This window comes from Babylonia areolata, chromosome 2 (genome assembly GCF_041734735.1).
Source record: "Babylonia areolata isolate BAREFJ2019XMU chromosome 2, ASM4173473v1, whole genome shotgun sequence".
Classification (NCBI taxonomy): domain Eukaryota; kingdom Metazoa; phylum Mollusca; class Gastropoda; order Neogastropoda; family Buccinidae; genus Babylonia; species Babylonia areolata.
The window spans coordinates 10,313,155-10,329,609 of NC_134877.1; the positions used below are offsets into that span (position 1 = coordinate 10,313,155).

Sequence of the window (16,455 nt, forward strand, 5' to 3'; positions counted from 1 at the left end):
TAGTTATCAACATATCCCAGTATCTCCTGGTTGTTGAGACACCACTGAAGTTTCTTCAAAGAAGTTTCCATTGTCTTCTGCTGATCTGAGGGAAGTGCCAGAAAACGTCAGCTTGCCCTTCCTTTCTCGGTTTCCTGCCTTTTCTTATGCCTGCTTTACCTTCTTCCTCAATCCTGATGCGGGCACAGTGCCATGGAAGTTTTCACAAAGCTGAGTAACATGACCATTCCATTGAGGTTTTTATTTCTTGACCATTGTCTAGAGCACGTATAAGGGTTAATGCTTCAGCTTTGCTGCAGACTTCTTTCTTGGTTACATTGTCTTTGAAGAAGATGGTGAAATCTTTCAATACCGCCTTTTCCCCTTAGATGCTTGGTAGGTTTCCTGTGATGGCACTGGTACAGAAGAAAATAGATGCTACAGCAGAATGCAATAATGTCCAAGGATGTTACTCAGTTACTGTGAACCCAGATGGTTTTCAGTATTGAATTACAAGAGCTGCTGATGTTTGTGCAGTTCTGCACGAGACTTCTGATGTGCACACTGGACACTCAATCTGTCACAAGTACACCTAGACCAGTGAGACTGTTCAGTTCTTTAGCTTTTGATTCAGTTTTTCTCTTTCAGTGCACTCAGTGAGGTGTGAAATGCAGTTTAGTGAATATGCAGCATGAATAATCATCAGGCAGAAAGCACAAATGAAAACAAAAACATCAAACTATCAACTAAATATACAAATAGAAGGAAGTCTGAAAATCCTCCATGCCCATGTACATGCTTGCACATTGATGCATCCAAAAGGCCATGGTGACAGAAAGGAACAAAGTGCGTGTTGTCAGAAGCAGCTCAGACAGCAAATGCTCCCTCAGTTCCAGTAAAGCATAGGTCACAAGTATCAGGCTAGGGGAGAGAAAAAAAAGTTGCGAAGCCTGCCTAAGGACTTGAACCCTGCCTGCTTATTGAGAAACAGTCCGTACATGAATTACAGTATGGCCGCACCCACACTCCTGCCCACGGCCACAGGCCTGGTGCCCCGCTACTCCTCGGTGGCCACCACACCCGTCACCACCTACCAGATGTCCTCCAACCCTGCCTGGATGCCTCAGTATATCATGCAGCCTGGCATGCCACATGTAAGTACTGCTGCTTCTCACCTTCTTTGCTCAACTCTGCTCATGAACACAGGGAACTGAGTGTAGCCAGATGAACCAACTGCCTTTTTTGATTTGGTTGCTTCTGGTGCCGGGGAGGATTTGTGTGTGTGTGTGTGTAGGAAGGGGGGGAGTTGAGAGGGGAACAGAGAGAATTGGTTGAAAGGAAGTATGTGTGTGACTGGACAAGGATGATGAGAGACAGAAGATGAATTTTCATGCTTTATGCATGCTTTATGATTGAGTTAGTATTCTTTGTGCATCCAAAGTAAAAAATGTGCTTTGCATAATTTTAAGAAACGTATTCTGACATATATGTAATAGTGTGTTTTGGTTAAAAATAACAGTCAGATCAGGAACATGGGTGGTAGTTTGTATGAGATATTGAACTTAAAAATTTGCTAGTAGGAATAGCTTTGAACTTGATAATGTATACTTTGATTTTTAAAGAAGTCATGAATTCAGCAAAAGTTTTAAGGAATTATAGAAAATAGTTTTATTCTCTGTTTCAAATGATATGAGAAATTTGAAGAATTGGATATTTCTCTCTCTTTTTTTTTCTGTTCTTTTCTTTCTTTCCCCCCCTGATACTGGTGTCATTGACATTGATCAGAAGAATAATCCAGATACTAAGAATTTGTTTTTTAAATATTTTTATTTTGCATTTGATGTAGATTGAAATATTAGTTATTTATTCAATATCTAATATGTATTAAAAAAAGAAAAAAAAAGTGAAAATATAATTAAGATATAAAGTACTTCCGAACAGAAATATTCAAAATGCAGAACTTCTGTTTTTACATATTTTAAATGATATTTGTGTGTATGGAGGGTGGAGTTTGCTTACAGGAATAAATATACTACTAAAGAATATGATCAGAAGTTTGCATGATTTTAACTACTGCAAATTCTTCTGTTTGGAGCATAATTTGTAGGTCCATTTTGAATGTACTGTGCTGAGAACATTTTGTTTTTTAATTTATTGTTCTCAGTGATTACTCAGTAAAGATATGTTTTTTTGTTTTGTTTTGTTTGTTGTTGTTTTTTGGTTTTTTTTAAACAGTTTATTTTCTTGATCAGAAAAGCAATCTTTGCATGGTATTTGTCAAAGTAGCTGTTCTCCTCTTTGAAATTCAGTATTTTACACATGTATTTTACATGGAAAAAAAAAAGTAAAAATTTACAGAAACATTCTATTTGAGTGCACATGTTGTTGCCTGTATAAATAATATGTGTCGTCATTTGACAGAATCTTTAACCCTTTCTGAGTTTCTGCTTACTGGTTCCTCAATCTTTCTTGGCTAAATTCCTGTGAGTGGTTTGTGAAACTTGTCAGTTCTGTGTGTGGTTTGTGAAGACCTGTTTTTAGTCAGTTTAACATTATTACTTCCCTAACAAAAATAGCTGACTGGAAGGTAAATCTTTTGAGCAGTATTTTTTTTTTCCTTAAAGTTGATACTTGATACCTGAACCAGGACCACCCCTATGAATTTTCCTGCAGAGCACATGTGTGTGTGGCCAGAAAGCCCATAGGCCCCAGCAGCCATTCTGTTCTCTCTCTGTACACATCTGCTCTTGGTAGAAAACAATGTTTTATTGGATGTCTTCACTGTAATTGCATGTTATTAATGATATATTACATTTGGATAATATTTATCTTGAAACCGTATCTTAGATTTTTTTTAAATTGCCACATAAAAAAAAACAACCAAAAAAACAGACACCTGTTAATAATTTTTTGCTTACTGATTTGAATGAGATTTTCTGTGAGCTGACTTTGTTTCCCATTTTTCAGAAGGAAAAAGTGTTTATATTCAAATTCTTATATCCAAATCTAACTTTTTTCTTCTTTTTTTTATTTTTATATATAGTAGCAGGGAGAGTGTCATTTAATTTTTCTTAATTGTTGTGTGATGTGATGTGCATGAAAAACACAGACTGCCTGAATCAATGGAAAGTCCAAATGACATTAAGTTTCAGAGCACATTCCAGATAACACCATGTGATATTGCAAAAACAGTGAATAATGAACATTAACAATCACTAGATCACTTTAAACACTTTAACATGGCTTGTTATTGATTTCAAACCATCCTGTTGTCCTGTCTTGTGCTGAGATGACTGTTTGAACTTGATGGACAAATAACACAAACTGGGGGTGGGAGGAAGCAGCAGAGTATTTAAGGAAAATGAAAAGTAAGCATTTTGAGATGTTGTTATGAGTCACCAACAAATATATAATTATGCAAGAGTGGTTCCCAATACAGGCAACCTCAAGTTGTCATTATCATAGTCCCACTTGACCTTTCAAAATCCGTTTTCTAATCCCATCCATTCTGTGCTGTTACTTAACAAAAGTTAACATGGAGGGCATGTAGTACTTTATGGATCCTACAAACTGGCAGTAACTTCACTCAATAGTGGAAACACACACACAAAAAGAAAAAAGGAAATAGTGGGAGCAAGTACTAACATTGTGTGGTGTGATGTGTCACGGTCCCAGTGGTCCCATGTTTGCACTGACTTGAGAGTGGTGTTTTTGTGTTCTAATTCACAGATCCTCCCCTCTGTGCACCCTGATGTGTCGGCAGTGTTGGACCCCACAACGGCTGCCCTGATGTAAAGTCAGGCGTCTTGTGGCAGGCACTCCATCCCCCACATTGTGGGTGGTCAGACCCAGCTAGCTGACCTTTCCAGCAGGGGCTGTCTTGTCCCCTTTTGCCCATGTGCAGGCCAAGCTGGTCCGGGTTATGGCCCAAGGGATTTCTTATGCATGCAAAAAGTGAAAGGGAACTTCAGCCAGCTGCAAGTCTCTCCTCTGCTCTCCTGAACAAAACTGTTGCTTTTTGAAGGGAATGTCTGAAAGCAAACAATAACCCCCAGGAGGCCTGATGATCTTGAAGATCTTGTACTTGGAGACAGATGTTTTTTATGTGGACTGTTTTTTGACTTTTTCTTTCTTTTTTTTTTTTTTATAACAACTGACGCAAGTGTGGAATTTATATTAAAAAAAATCATTTGTAACCACTTTTACTTTGTGTGGCTGGAATTTGTTTTTTTACTTTGATTTGATCTTAACATGCTGAATGTTTTATTGTTTTGTTTGCTTTCTATGCTGTGGATCATGAAAAATTATCAGGATAGTTTGTAAATATGCTTGGTTGTTTTTTTTTCACTTTTGTTTGCCCTTTGCACTATAAAGCTTTTCACTTCATTGTTTTCAGCTTTTGACCTCTGTTCATTTTGTTCGGTGGTAGTTGTTTTACTGTGGATTTAGCTGTGCTTGATTTCAACCTGATGTCATTGTCCATATGATTTTGAAGAGATGGCCTTGATTGTTTCACACTATGCCTAATTGACAGATGCTTCCCAGCACACTTCACCATGGCAGCGCCACAACTCTTGACCCGGGGTCAGGAGTGATGCCGCAGTTGACAAGCCAGATGGGTCAACTGTCTCTCTCAAGCGCTTCGGTAGGGGATGAGCATGCTGTGTTATGATGCTCGCCTGCTCATTCGCTCTTGTGCTGCTCGCTCTTTTTTGGCCAGTGTTTCGTGACTGTCATTGTTAGACCTTGACTTGGGCACATGTCGTGCCATTCTTTTCTCCTGGCTGCCTAATTCCAATCAAGTTTCAATACTGGTGGTTCTACTTGGGCTGTTAGACCAAAGGCTTTTATTTGAAACTAGATGACCTGGGTGTTTTCAGTAGATACTATATAGTATTTAGATTCATTGCTTGATCGTTTAACCACTCTTGCCCATTTTAGTCTTCCATTTTTGTTTTAATCTGCAAAATCTCTCATTTAGAATTGAAACTTTATCAGATCACTCGATAGATAAAATTGAAACCCCAAAAACAGTGAAGTTAAGTTTTAAGGAAATGAGTGAGGTCAGATATCCCCACTCCAGATGACCACACATGCTTTTCCACCCCACTTCTGGTTCTACATTGCTTGGTCGTCATCCTCTTTGTCTTTATCCATCATTCTCCAAAGTTTTCATTGTGATCTCATGGACAACATTGCCAAACATTAGTATCAGAAATTGTTTGGGATCATAATTTGCTAGCTGCATTTAACCATTGTCTTTTTGTGAGAATCCAGCATAGCCCAGTATCATGTTGTTTTTGTATTCACCAGTACCCTTGTATTCAAGCTGAATGCCAAAGGTTGATGCTCAGGACCAAGTAAAACTGAAGTGACAGTTGAATCACTGTATTTGTTGTTTTGAACATTGTATCCTAGAAGGCATCACATTGCAACATGTGCAAGCAGCCATCCATGATGCCTTGCCACAGCATCATTCAGGAATTATGAAGTCAGAGCCAATCAAAACACTGCCAATCATTTACTTCTATATCACTTTTTTCTTACATTTTTGTTTTCAGACAAAGGCATATAGATACAAATATTAAATATTATTTGTATAATTATAATTTGCACTTTGAGAAAGAAAAAAAACCCAAAAAAAACAACCTCAAAACATTTGTCATTCAACATAATATAGCCAGTACAATAAATATTCAAGAACACACTAATTGATTTTATATGATATTACAAAGTCCAGTACTTTGTTGGGAGCAAGTCTGCACAATTCAGACACTTATACTCCCATAGGTTATTAGAATTGTGTCTTATTCACCTTTATACAATTACACTTGTTATTTGAGAGCACTCCCATTTAATCAACATTTAACATTGAATTTGTTACAAGAACATGGTGATAATTTTAGCCATTTTAGATTTGCCTTTTAGTCCTTTCTTTTATTGGAAAAAAAAAATTTGCATTCAAGTTTGTTTTTTTAAAGAATAATCCCCAAATTTTACAGGCATTTGTTAGTGTTGGTTTTTCAATTATCTTTAAAAATCTCTTGGAGCTTTTACCAGAATACCATGTGTTCTATTATGATTGGCTCCATTCTGTTCATTACTTTATATTCTTTTTTCTTAAAAGCCTTTTTTGGAGTTCATACAGCCAAGGTATTCCAACACAAGAGCCTGATTATTTGTCTTGAAATTTATGACTATTCAAAAGCCTTCCATTTTCTCTCACAAGGTGTTTTACATGGTAAACAATCTTCAAAACATAAGAGTTTGCCACCAGTCTAGAATTAGTTATTAATAAAACAAAGGTTTCACCAAAATATCTTGTTCATCATAATTATGTTCGTACTTTGTCATAAAATTCTGAATAACTAAGACTGGGTCCATTTTTTCTTGGTAAGACAGTAAAACCTAAATTGAACATACCTTTTGGTATCTGTGCATCACTACATAACAAATGTAATTAAAAATAAAATTGTATGGACATGATAAAGAGGATTACAAAGAAAAGTCTTCCAAAGAGATGTGTGTATATTTATTAAACCATGTACTTTTTCCTTTCTTCATTACTCCTTACCAATAAAGATGGATAAAAAGAATTTAAAAAACACAAAAAAACAAGTGTACCCTCTCAATAAGTAACTACTTTATTATTTATTGTATAGATTCATATCATGTATCCAATCCTTATTTTGCTTCAAATATTACAAAATACTTGCGTTCCTATTTTCATGACTGCTATTTATAAGGATGTATTTATCAGCAATAATGGAAACTTAAAGAACACATCAGGACTTTGGTTTCGAGATGTGCATGTGATATTTTGTAATTAGCTTGTAAAGGCCTTATGAAACAAGAAGCATTGATTACAAAACAAAATCAACTTTTGTTTCTGTAAAAGTAATGGTTTTTGGTGTTAAATACTAAATGTAAATAAGTAAGAACTGCAGCATATTGAATATCATAAATGGAACATGCAGCTGATTATATCATGGTTGCATGGGCAGCTACTTAAACCCCGACGTCATGTGCATAATGTAGCAGGATTGTAGAATGCTTTACCCTCTTGTTTCCACACTTTTTTGGGACTAAAAGTGTAATGATGATAGATTTGGAAGGGTGGGATACAAAATGTTTGAATATATTATTGACAATTTTGTCTTTCCCTGATAAATCTGCCACAAGAATTTTCAAGTCACAAAGCATTGGTGAAAGGGAATTACAGATGTGAATGCTAAAGCAAATGAAAGAACTTGGAGAGAAGAAGAAACAGAGAGAAGTAAGAAACAAATGAACACATTTTGACAAGGGACACTTTTTGTGCATAATTTAGAACAGGTTTGGATTGAAAGAGATAATTTGATCACTGTCGCTGATTCTCGACCTTCATTCATGATATCCTTCCCTCCCACCTCACCCCCATCCTGTTCTCTCATGTTGCTTTTGTTTCTTGGACCTGGTGCATTCTTTATGTCACACTAACAGTCATCCATCCTTTTTTTTTCCTTCAGATTTGTGTTGTGTTTTGTTTAGTGTTTGTTGTGCAGTGGGGTTTTTGAGCATGACGTTTTTTGGTTTGTTTCTTAAATTAGGTTTTCAATAACTTTTTTTCTCGTTTTTTCTTGAATGTTAAGTTTCGATGATTTATCTCTCCCACCCAGGCGTTCCTTTCCTCGGATCTTTTGAAATGTGTCACTGTGCTGTTCATTCAGCTGATTTTGCTGCTATAGTGGTGTTGAGGTGATTTTATTTTTTTAATTTTTATGTTGCATTGTTTAATGTGTTTCCCACATTCTTTTTCTTTCCTGTGTTTTTCACTTTGCATGCTTGCTTCTATAAGTGAACAGCAGTCACTTACTGAAAGATGATCTTCAGTTACGGCAGATTATAGTGAAATACAATCCCACCAGATCTTTAAACACTTGATTTGCATCTTTCCACACATGTCATTATCGGAGAGTGTACAGAAGATTTTGATTCATTGTGTATTGTTTACTGTTGTCATGGTGGACAAGCTTCCAGACAGGAAATGTGCAAAATGTTACAGTATGAACCAAAAGATCAACTGATACAAACTTAACTTATTCTTTTGTTTTCTTGTTGTCAACTTGTTTTCTTATTAAAGGTTCATTCCCTTGCTGTTAAGTGACCTTGACATTTGGTGTAGAAGTAATACAAGTGTGCATGGTGGACAGGGGATGGGTTGTATGTTGACTTCAGGGTTTTCTCACACCTGGATCACACTCATATCTTAAAAAAAATAAAAGTAAAAAATCTAACACTTTTTCCTGTCAGGAGAATGGGTGTGCATGAACAAAATTGAAGACCGCACAGTAAAAAGAGTAGTACTGTGATTGTTTCAGCAAAAACAACAACAAATAAACAAGACAAACACAATGGCGCTTATCTGTACAGAACATATTTTATGAATGAGCAAAACAGAAATATTTATGTGTACATAGGAAACAAAATTCTTTCAAGAATACAAGATCTTTATAATTTATCTGCAGATTGCATGCTTATGAATATTTTATCATAATCCTGTAGTAAGAAGAGGACTTGTACATGGTACAAAAACAGATTTGGGAAAGGAATCCTGTGATAAATGACAAATCACAAGAAAACTGTAGCCATGGTGATGGTTGTTATTGATGGCATATCTGTCAAGACTGTTGAGTGATTCTGACATACCATATGTTTTTGGCACACTTTGAAAGCAATATTTGGAGATTTGTTTTGTGACATCTGAATGGCTCATGTGTCTCTCCGAATCATAGATTTGATAAACTTCACTAAGTTTGATATGAAGGTCCACTAAGGTACTCACCAAAAAAAGTATTGACATGAATTCAAGACGTGAAATAGCCTGAAATTTTCAGTATAACAGAGCCATTTTTAAGCCATTGATTGATAATCGTTCATTATTGTGTTCAGGATTTATTTAGGCCAGGAAAAAAGCCTGTGACTGTAATTTGGCATGAATCTCTTATGGGCTCAGAGTGATTGCAGGAAAAAGTTTAACACAGCAGTGCAGCAATTTTTTTTTTTTTTTATGAGATGTCAAACACAGAGACATTATGCCAGGCTCCTGACTGGTTGGTAAAGATTTTGAGAATAGGTGAGGGTGGAAGAGTTCTGTAAAGTGACAGGACTGAACAATGCAGTTATAGACTGTAACAGTCTTCTGTGAAAATGGCAGTGAGGACACACCAGACTACTGATCAACGTTCTTGCCCACAGACACACATTCTTTTCTGTTCCACATCTGACTTCTTGGTGGGGTTTGTGTTCAGTTACCTTCAAAATGAAGATTCTATGTGTTAAAGTCTGTGGTCTGTATTCAAGATTAAATTGCAGTAGAAGAGTCAAAGAATGAAGATGGTTAAAATGAAAAATTTTATAATGGTTTGGTCTGACTTGTTTTCTTCTGTCTTGCAGATGTAAGTATTTGCTTTTTAATTGGCTGTACATAGTTCTGCTTTTGTGATTGTGGTACATGTGTTTAGTTGATCCATTGGAATGAAAATTGCTTTTGTGTTTTAATACACCAGTACCTTTTCTTCTGTTCTTGACATTTTGAAAGAGAAATTGGAAATAATTGAGTTTGATCAGTGTTTGTAATGTTTTTGTGTTGCTGGTTAAAATTTACCCAGTACTTTAGCCTGTGCAAGAGCTATGTTTGTAGAAGGAATTTCAAGATGTCTTTGAACAAGGCAGTGTAATAAAGAGCTGGCACTTTGGTTTTTCTCAGGCCTCCGGGATAAAGGTAACTTGATGACCAAAGATAACACAACTGTTTTAACCATGAAAATTCACTTCATTATATATATATATATATATATATATATATATATATATATATATATATATATATATATACCATTCTTGGCCAATAAACATGTTTGTGCCTGTCTGCATTCTCACGTATTCTTCTTCAAGTAGATTAAAGTACTAATTGTTTATAGCACCAGAAGCTCAAGACTGACAGAAGCAATTGAAACAAGTGTAAAATCAAGGACAGGAAAAGGAGGGGAAGGGAGTAAATCAGTCCAAACAGTGCACCATATGTCTGTTGCAACACAATAAAACTGTTTTTTGGGAGATGATAAAATGTTCTTGTCATTCATCATTTTTCTATTGCCATTTTCGCTGTCCTGTGTTCATTGTTTCCTATTCACTGTTCTTCTACCTCTTTCATTTGGAACTAGTGGTGACCGGCCTTTCTTTTTTTTTCTTTTTTCTTTTTCTCAAATTTAAGTCAGTATGCAGAGCACTGAGAAGCCTTTTAGGGGGAAAAAATGTTATTAAAGGAACTTATCATTTGCTTGATTCAAAAAAGGTTATGTTAATCAAATATGAGCTCCACATTAATCAGTTTTCCCCCTTTGTGATGCTTACTTGTTTTATGGATCACAAGAATATTGTTAAAGTACAAATCTCTCACCAAATTGCACCTTACCACATATAATTTTTTTTCTAATCTGTAAGTTCTGAATGTATTCTTCTGTAGTTTTTTTTAAACATCATATACATATATAGATTGAAATTATTAATTTCCAATTCTTCAGGTGCTGATAATATACATGCATATTTTTAATGCATGAATATGGTTTTTCCAGTGTATTAAGGTTTAAATATAGGATGAAGTTTACCCACAAGTTATGACCATTTTTATTGATAATATATGGTGCCTGGAGTGTTTCAGACACCGATTTACAGGATGGCGCGTATTTTGCCACTTATATACCTGTTTGAGATGAGGAAGTGTGAAAGTGACACTGTTTTGATCCTTTGTTAATATCACATGTATCATTTTGTATAAGATGGTATGGCTCTTGTTTTGGCCTTTATAGGACTTCATTCAAATTTCTTTTTCGTTTGCTTATGTGTTTGTCTTGTTGCCTTGTTTTGTTTTGTTTGTTTTGATGGCCTGTCCACGTTTTTTTGCTCAGTTTTGTTTTATTTCTTTTCTGTGATTCTCAGTATCTGTACCAGACTTTTCCTCTCTCTCTCTCTGTCTCTCTCTCTCTTGTTTGTGTGTGTCATGTTTGCCCCGGTCTTACTGCCCATTGAGGTCTCTATCTATCACTGTTTCAGTCTGTATGGCATGTCTTGTAGGTCAGTGTCTTTGCCTCTGTCTGTTGGTCTGTCCACAGGTGTATAAATTTGATGTGCATTTTGTGTCTGTGAAGCAAGCCCCTGTCCCACACTTTTATACAAAATGTTTCATCAGTATCTGTTTCCTTTTTTTTCAAGAGACTATGACTTTCAGGATTTGATCAGTGGTAATGTAGGCCCGGCAACACATTGTGACATACAACAGCTCACGGCATTCATTCTGTAGTGCATGTAAAATGCTGGCATTGAGAAATTCTCTACCAGCTGAGAGGCTGCCTTGCCAGCCAAGAAAAGAAGATGATTGTTTTATGCCCAGTTTGGAAAGGTTTGGGAATATAGATGGTGTTGCTTACAGTGATTGTGCTACATTTACATACATTCATGCATTCTGTCTGTGGAGAAACAGAATTGTATATTTTGTCAGATAAATGTGAGCAGGTTGCACTTATGTTTGGTAGCACTTGGAGATAATCCATAAGTATCCACACAGATACAAGGAATTCCACATCATTTGGTAAAGTTCAGATGTTGTTCTGTCATGTTTCTCATCTGCTAGTTTTCTTCTTCACACTGTCCTTGTCATTCTTGACTGGACTACTGTTTTGCTTGATGTCCCAGAGGTCCTATTCTAGTCAGAACAGGACAGGTTTTTGTTCCTCTCTGTGTTGTTCCACCTTAGCCAAGGTGCACTCCTTCCTCTTCACTGCGGTTATCTATGCATCTGTCTACCTTAATATTATATCAAAGGAGACATTCAGTTATCGGTTCATACAGTTGTTGTTTTCACATGTCATTACCTCAACTAAATTATAAATCTTTTTGTGATATTTTATGCGTTTTGTTGTTTTTAAATTTTTTTAAAATAAAGATTAATCTTTTACACATTCATTACATGTGCTAATCTGTAGACTTGTCACTCCAAAGTTAATCGATAGGTTTATGTAGCTTGCAGATTTTAATTGATTTTTTTTTTTCATTTTACATTGATAAATCATTCACTATACAAAACACTAGTTGTTGATTTGAAGACTCTTTGGAGTATCCACATTGTTTGCTGTCATGCCTTTTTTGTCTTGGAAGCAGAATGCTGTTAGATTAATGGAAGCTGCATTTTGAAAGCAATTACACAGCATTTGACAGTGTGCTGCAGTGTTGTTGTGAGATTGATATGCAGCATTGAATGTGTATAGCCTTAGCGCCCAGTTGCCTTGTACAGCAGTGTTTATGTTGTCTTGTGAATCAGTTTGTATTTGGGAGCTTTATATCATGAACACATGTCATCATTGCATCATCTTCACATTCCCGTTTCCTGGAGGCATAGACCTGTTGGCTCCAATGGCACTGTAGGCACTGGCACAGTTTACTTCAAGTCGTCAGGACCTTTAGATGTGTTGGCTTTTCTGCTTCCGTGAAAGACAGGGGTCCAAGTCAGAAAAATGTTGTTGTTGGGTTGTTTTTCAACACATTTGAAACAGTTTGAATGTTTGGCTACAGTTTTTAGTTTAAAATGATCACCCTTCTCTCCCTCATTTCTAAAAGAACATTATTGTGGTGAAGGATACCAGTACTGACTTGTGTTTGGTCTGATTGCACTTTTTGCAGGTGATCTTTTTGACAGTTCCCACCTTGTCTTTACTCTGTGTCAGTCGTGTGCTGATTTGTTTTGGTGATGGGTTGTTAGACTTGTCATTTCATTGTTTCTGCTTTGACTTGGGTTCCTGTGGGCTTGCTTTTTGGCTTTTCTTTTGAGTGAATTTTTCTCAGTTGATGAGGTCAGAAAATGTCTTGACTCTGAATGGTGTTGTCTTATTAGCAGTGTTGAGGTGATGCAAACTGGTGTATTTCTTTTTCACTTTTTGTTTCTCTGTTTGCAGTTTGTCTTGGTTTTTGAGAGTGCTAACCAGCATCTTGAACATAGTGAAGGAGAAAAAAATATTGAAACTCGGGATTTTTCTGTGTTTTATTTTTTGGAAAATTGTTCACTTGTTGTTTTAAGACACCTTGACACCCCCTTTCCTTCACTAGCTGTTAGACGTGTGTTGGAAATGTCGTCTTTTTACTTTGGACATTTCTCTGTGTGTTTGTGTGTGTGTGTGTGTGTGTGAGCGTGTGTGGGTGTGTGTGTATGTGTGTGTGTATGTTTTGTTTTGTTTTGTTTGCTGATTTTGCCTTAATAAATTTTGATTGCAGATCAACTGTAAACAGTGAATACTTTTCACCTCATCATGTTCATAAAATGTCATTGTTATTGAATGGAATTGCTGTAATCAAACTGTGCCCGCATGCACAACAGATACTAAATGATGATGTGGTGTTGAAATGTTACCATCTATGGAAATCAGTGAAGAGGGCAGAGTGTATAGATACTGTATTTCCCAGGACATGTGAAATGAAATATAAGAAGAATCTGATCTGACAGTGTAAGAACACAAGTACCAATAAGACTTTCCAGGATTTTTAATGAAATGTTTATATTCATTTTTTTTTTTTTTTGAAAGAAAAGAAAATTGTAGTGTTAGACTGGGAGAATGTGTGGCAGGTGCTGATTTGCCATTTGGACTTTATTTTCAGGAAGTGACTTTTTTTTTTATAAACCTTTGTTTCGTAAATGTTTTTATGGTTTGAAGAAAAGTCACACAATTTCAAAAAATGAGAGAAAAAAAAGCTTTAAAAAGAGTATGCATGTGTGCATGTATATAAACAGGAATGATAAAGAATGGAATGATATGGAAAATCAATGTATTGTTTGGGTGCGTACATGCTTGTGGGTACACACACACTTGGACTGGAAAGCAGTTAGAATAAATGTTAAATTTATGTTGGAATAGATTTGTAAACATAATTTTATTTTGCATATTATGAAAGGTTTCAAACACACTTCCAAAATCAACCATGTTCTGTGGGAACTTTTTATAACCAGCGAATAATCACTGATTATAAAGGCGAAGTCTGCGTTAAAAGGTGACATCAAATGGGAGGTTTGGGTAGGTAAACCTTGTGCCTTGTAATGTCATGGATTCACAGCAACAAAAGTTCACAGAAGCTGATTTAACAAAAGTTAAAAAGAATGAAAGAGATTGTAATATTCAGTGAAAGATTCCATAGAGAACTGAAACTTTTTGTATATATTAGTGGTTTTGGGATTTGTCTGTCTGTCTGACTGTTTCTAATGATTGTTTGTTGTTCCCCATGACTTTGGATTTTTTTTTTTTTTTTTTTTTAATTGCTGGGGATGTGTTGGAAATAGATAACAATTCGTTAGGGACCATTTTGTTTGTTTGTTTCTTGGATTTGTTTTCTTTTGGTAGAACTGTGTCATTCTTCTGTTGGATTCATTTCTTTCTTTTGTTTAACAGTTGTTTTAAATGGCATGCCATTAGAAATGAATAAATGTTTTAGAATCACCCAATGTCAGTGTGGTTTCTGGATGTTGCCATGCATCATATTTGTACCAGATGCATGCAGAGCTCTCTCTCTCCCTCCCTCTCTCTCTCTCTCTCTCTAGTTCTGTGTGTGTGTGTGTGTGTGTGTGTGTGTGTGTGTTTCTTTGCCTGCCTGTCTTTATCTGCCTTTTTTTCTTTTTTGTTCTCTTTTTTTTTCTTTTTTTTTTTGTCAGTGTGTGTTGCTGTCTCTATCCCAATATCAGCATGGGTGGTGTTCAGCTGCACAGATGACAGTGTTACTGTTTACTGATACAAAAGTGGTTATCAATCAAAATGGGCACTGTCTTCCTGGTGCAAAGATTTTCAATAAACAGCATAAAGCATCATGCCCATTGAACTGGAAGATCCTGCTGGAGCAAAAAGTCTTATGAACTGAGAGAAATCAATCAAATTTTTTTTCTTGTTTTTAAACTTTCACCACCACCACTACTGGCATGATAAGAAAATACAGCTTTTTTTACGCTCTTGCACTGCTACTTAACATACCTAATTAGTTAATTTAGAAAGCAATGCCAGGTATACTTTGAATTGGAACAGACACACAGAAGTGACATGGGTGGATGTTCATCAGGTCATCTGAATTCAGACAACCTCTTGTAGATTTCCTGATGCAAAGTGAACTTGTAAGAAGATGTGGGTGTGCATGTTGAGATATGGGAGATAATGAGAGCATGGACAGAAAGGTTGCTAGCATGGAAGGCATTTCTCTCACCAAGGCAGCGTGGTCACCTATCAGCAAGACTGGCAGCACAAAGACTCCACCAGAAAGCTGAGGACTGGAACCACAGAGACATGAGTAAGAGAGGGCAGCCCATGCAGACAGCCAGACATCTCCACAAAGACATAAGAGACCAGCAGGACATGCCTGGTAGTCTTGATAAAGGACCATTAGAAACTGCTTATGGAAATCCACAGTGGAGATCTTGAAATAAAAATTAAGATAAAATAACACCCCCAAAACCAACAAAATAAAATGGATTACATCAAAATAAGTGAAGAAATAAAGAAGCACTTTTTTTTATACTCGTCACATGTTCATACATTTCCAAAAGAATGAAAATGTTGTTACTGATATTACAATGTTGAAGCTGAAAGAGAGTTTGGAAATTATGAATTGGAAATGAAAAAATGATAAAACAGTCAAGTCAATCAACAAGTCATTCCTCTGCCTTATCCATACCATGACACTCCATACCCTCTTCTCTCTGCTGTGCTTCTAACATGGACTTAAATTTACACTTACCAGTCTGAACACACACACACACACACACACACACACACACACACACATACACACACACACTTTGCGTAACTTAGAATTGACATGCTAGCTTTATTATCTCAGTTGATTTCTCTCACTGAGATGATAAAGTATTCTGTGGTGCTAACTCAAGTGCATGGACTGCATGAGGGTAGTTTGACTGTGCATGCATGTTAACTGATTTGTTGTGTTTTCTTCTATGCTCAAACTTCAATATTTGCTATTTGAATGAAGCTGTATCTATCTTCCTGTTTATCCATTAATTCACTGTATAATGTAATGTGAGTGATGTACCACAATAATGATCCATGCAAAATCACCACATTATGTTCATTGTAAGATATACATGAATCAAATTGTGTCTTCCTATCTCTTTTCTATATTGTTTACTGAATGATGCCAGAATGAACTGAAGTAAATATCCAATATTGTTTGCTAAAGCCCAACAGAAGAGAAGGTGATTGTTGTAATAAAGTACATTTCCTCTCATAATCCAGTATAATTCTGAATGAACAGAAATACAAGTAACGGAATGATATTCCTAAATTACACCAGGTTTGTATACATAATGTGTATGAAGAGTTCTTGGTTTGCATCCAAACACTCGTATTTACACACCTGCATAATTCCATTTAGAATCTGATGACAGTACAGGAC

General features: G+C 36.0%; 1 protein-coding gene across 19 annotated transcripts in view; it reads left to right on the forward strand.

Moving 5' to 3' along the window:
• LOC143297381 (RNA-binding motif, single-stranded-interacting protein 2-like) overlaps positions 1-16,455 on the forward strand; it is a 251,484-nt gene that overhangs the window by 223,053 nt on the left and 11,976 nt on the right. For 4 of the 19 annotated variants that reach the window (XM_076609732.1, XM_076609756.1, XM_076609747.1 and 1 more), the window contains exons 9-10: positions 971-1,133; positions 4,514-4,624. The exons of 10 other annotated variants lie outside the window; for them this stretch is intronic. In XM_076609732.1, the coding sequence (XP_076465847.1) occupies positions 971-1,133; positions 4,514-4,624 (274 nt within the window). Of the gene's footprint in view, positions 1-970; positions 1,134-3,708; positions 4,656-16,455 lie in introns of those variants that run through there. 5 more of the 19 variants (XM_076609764.1, XM_076609795.1, XM_076609805.1 and 2 more) reach the window with 3 other exon arrangements.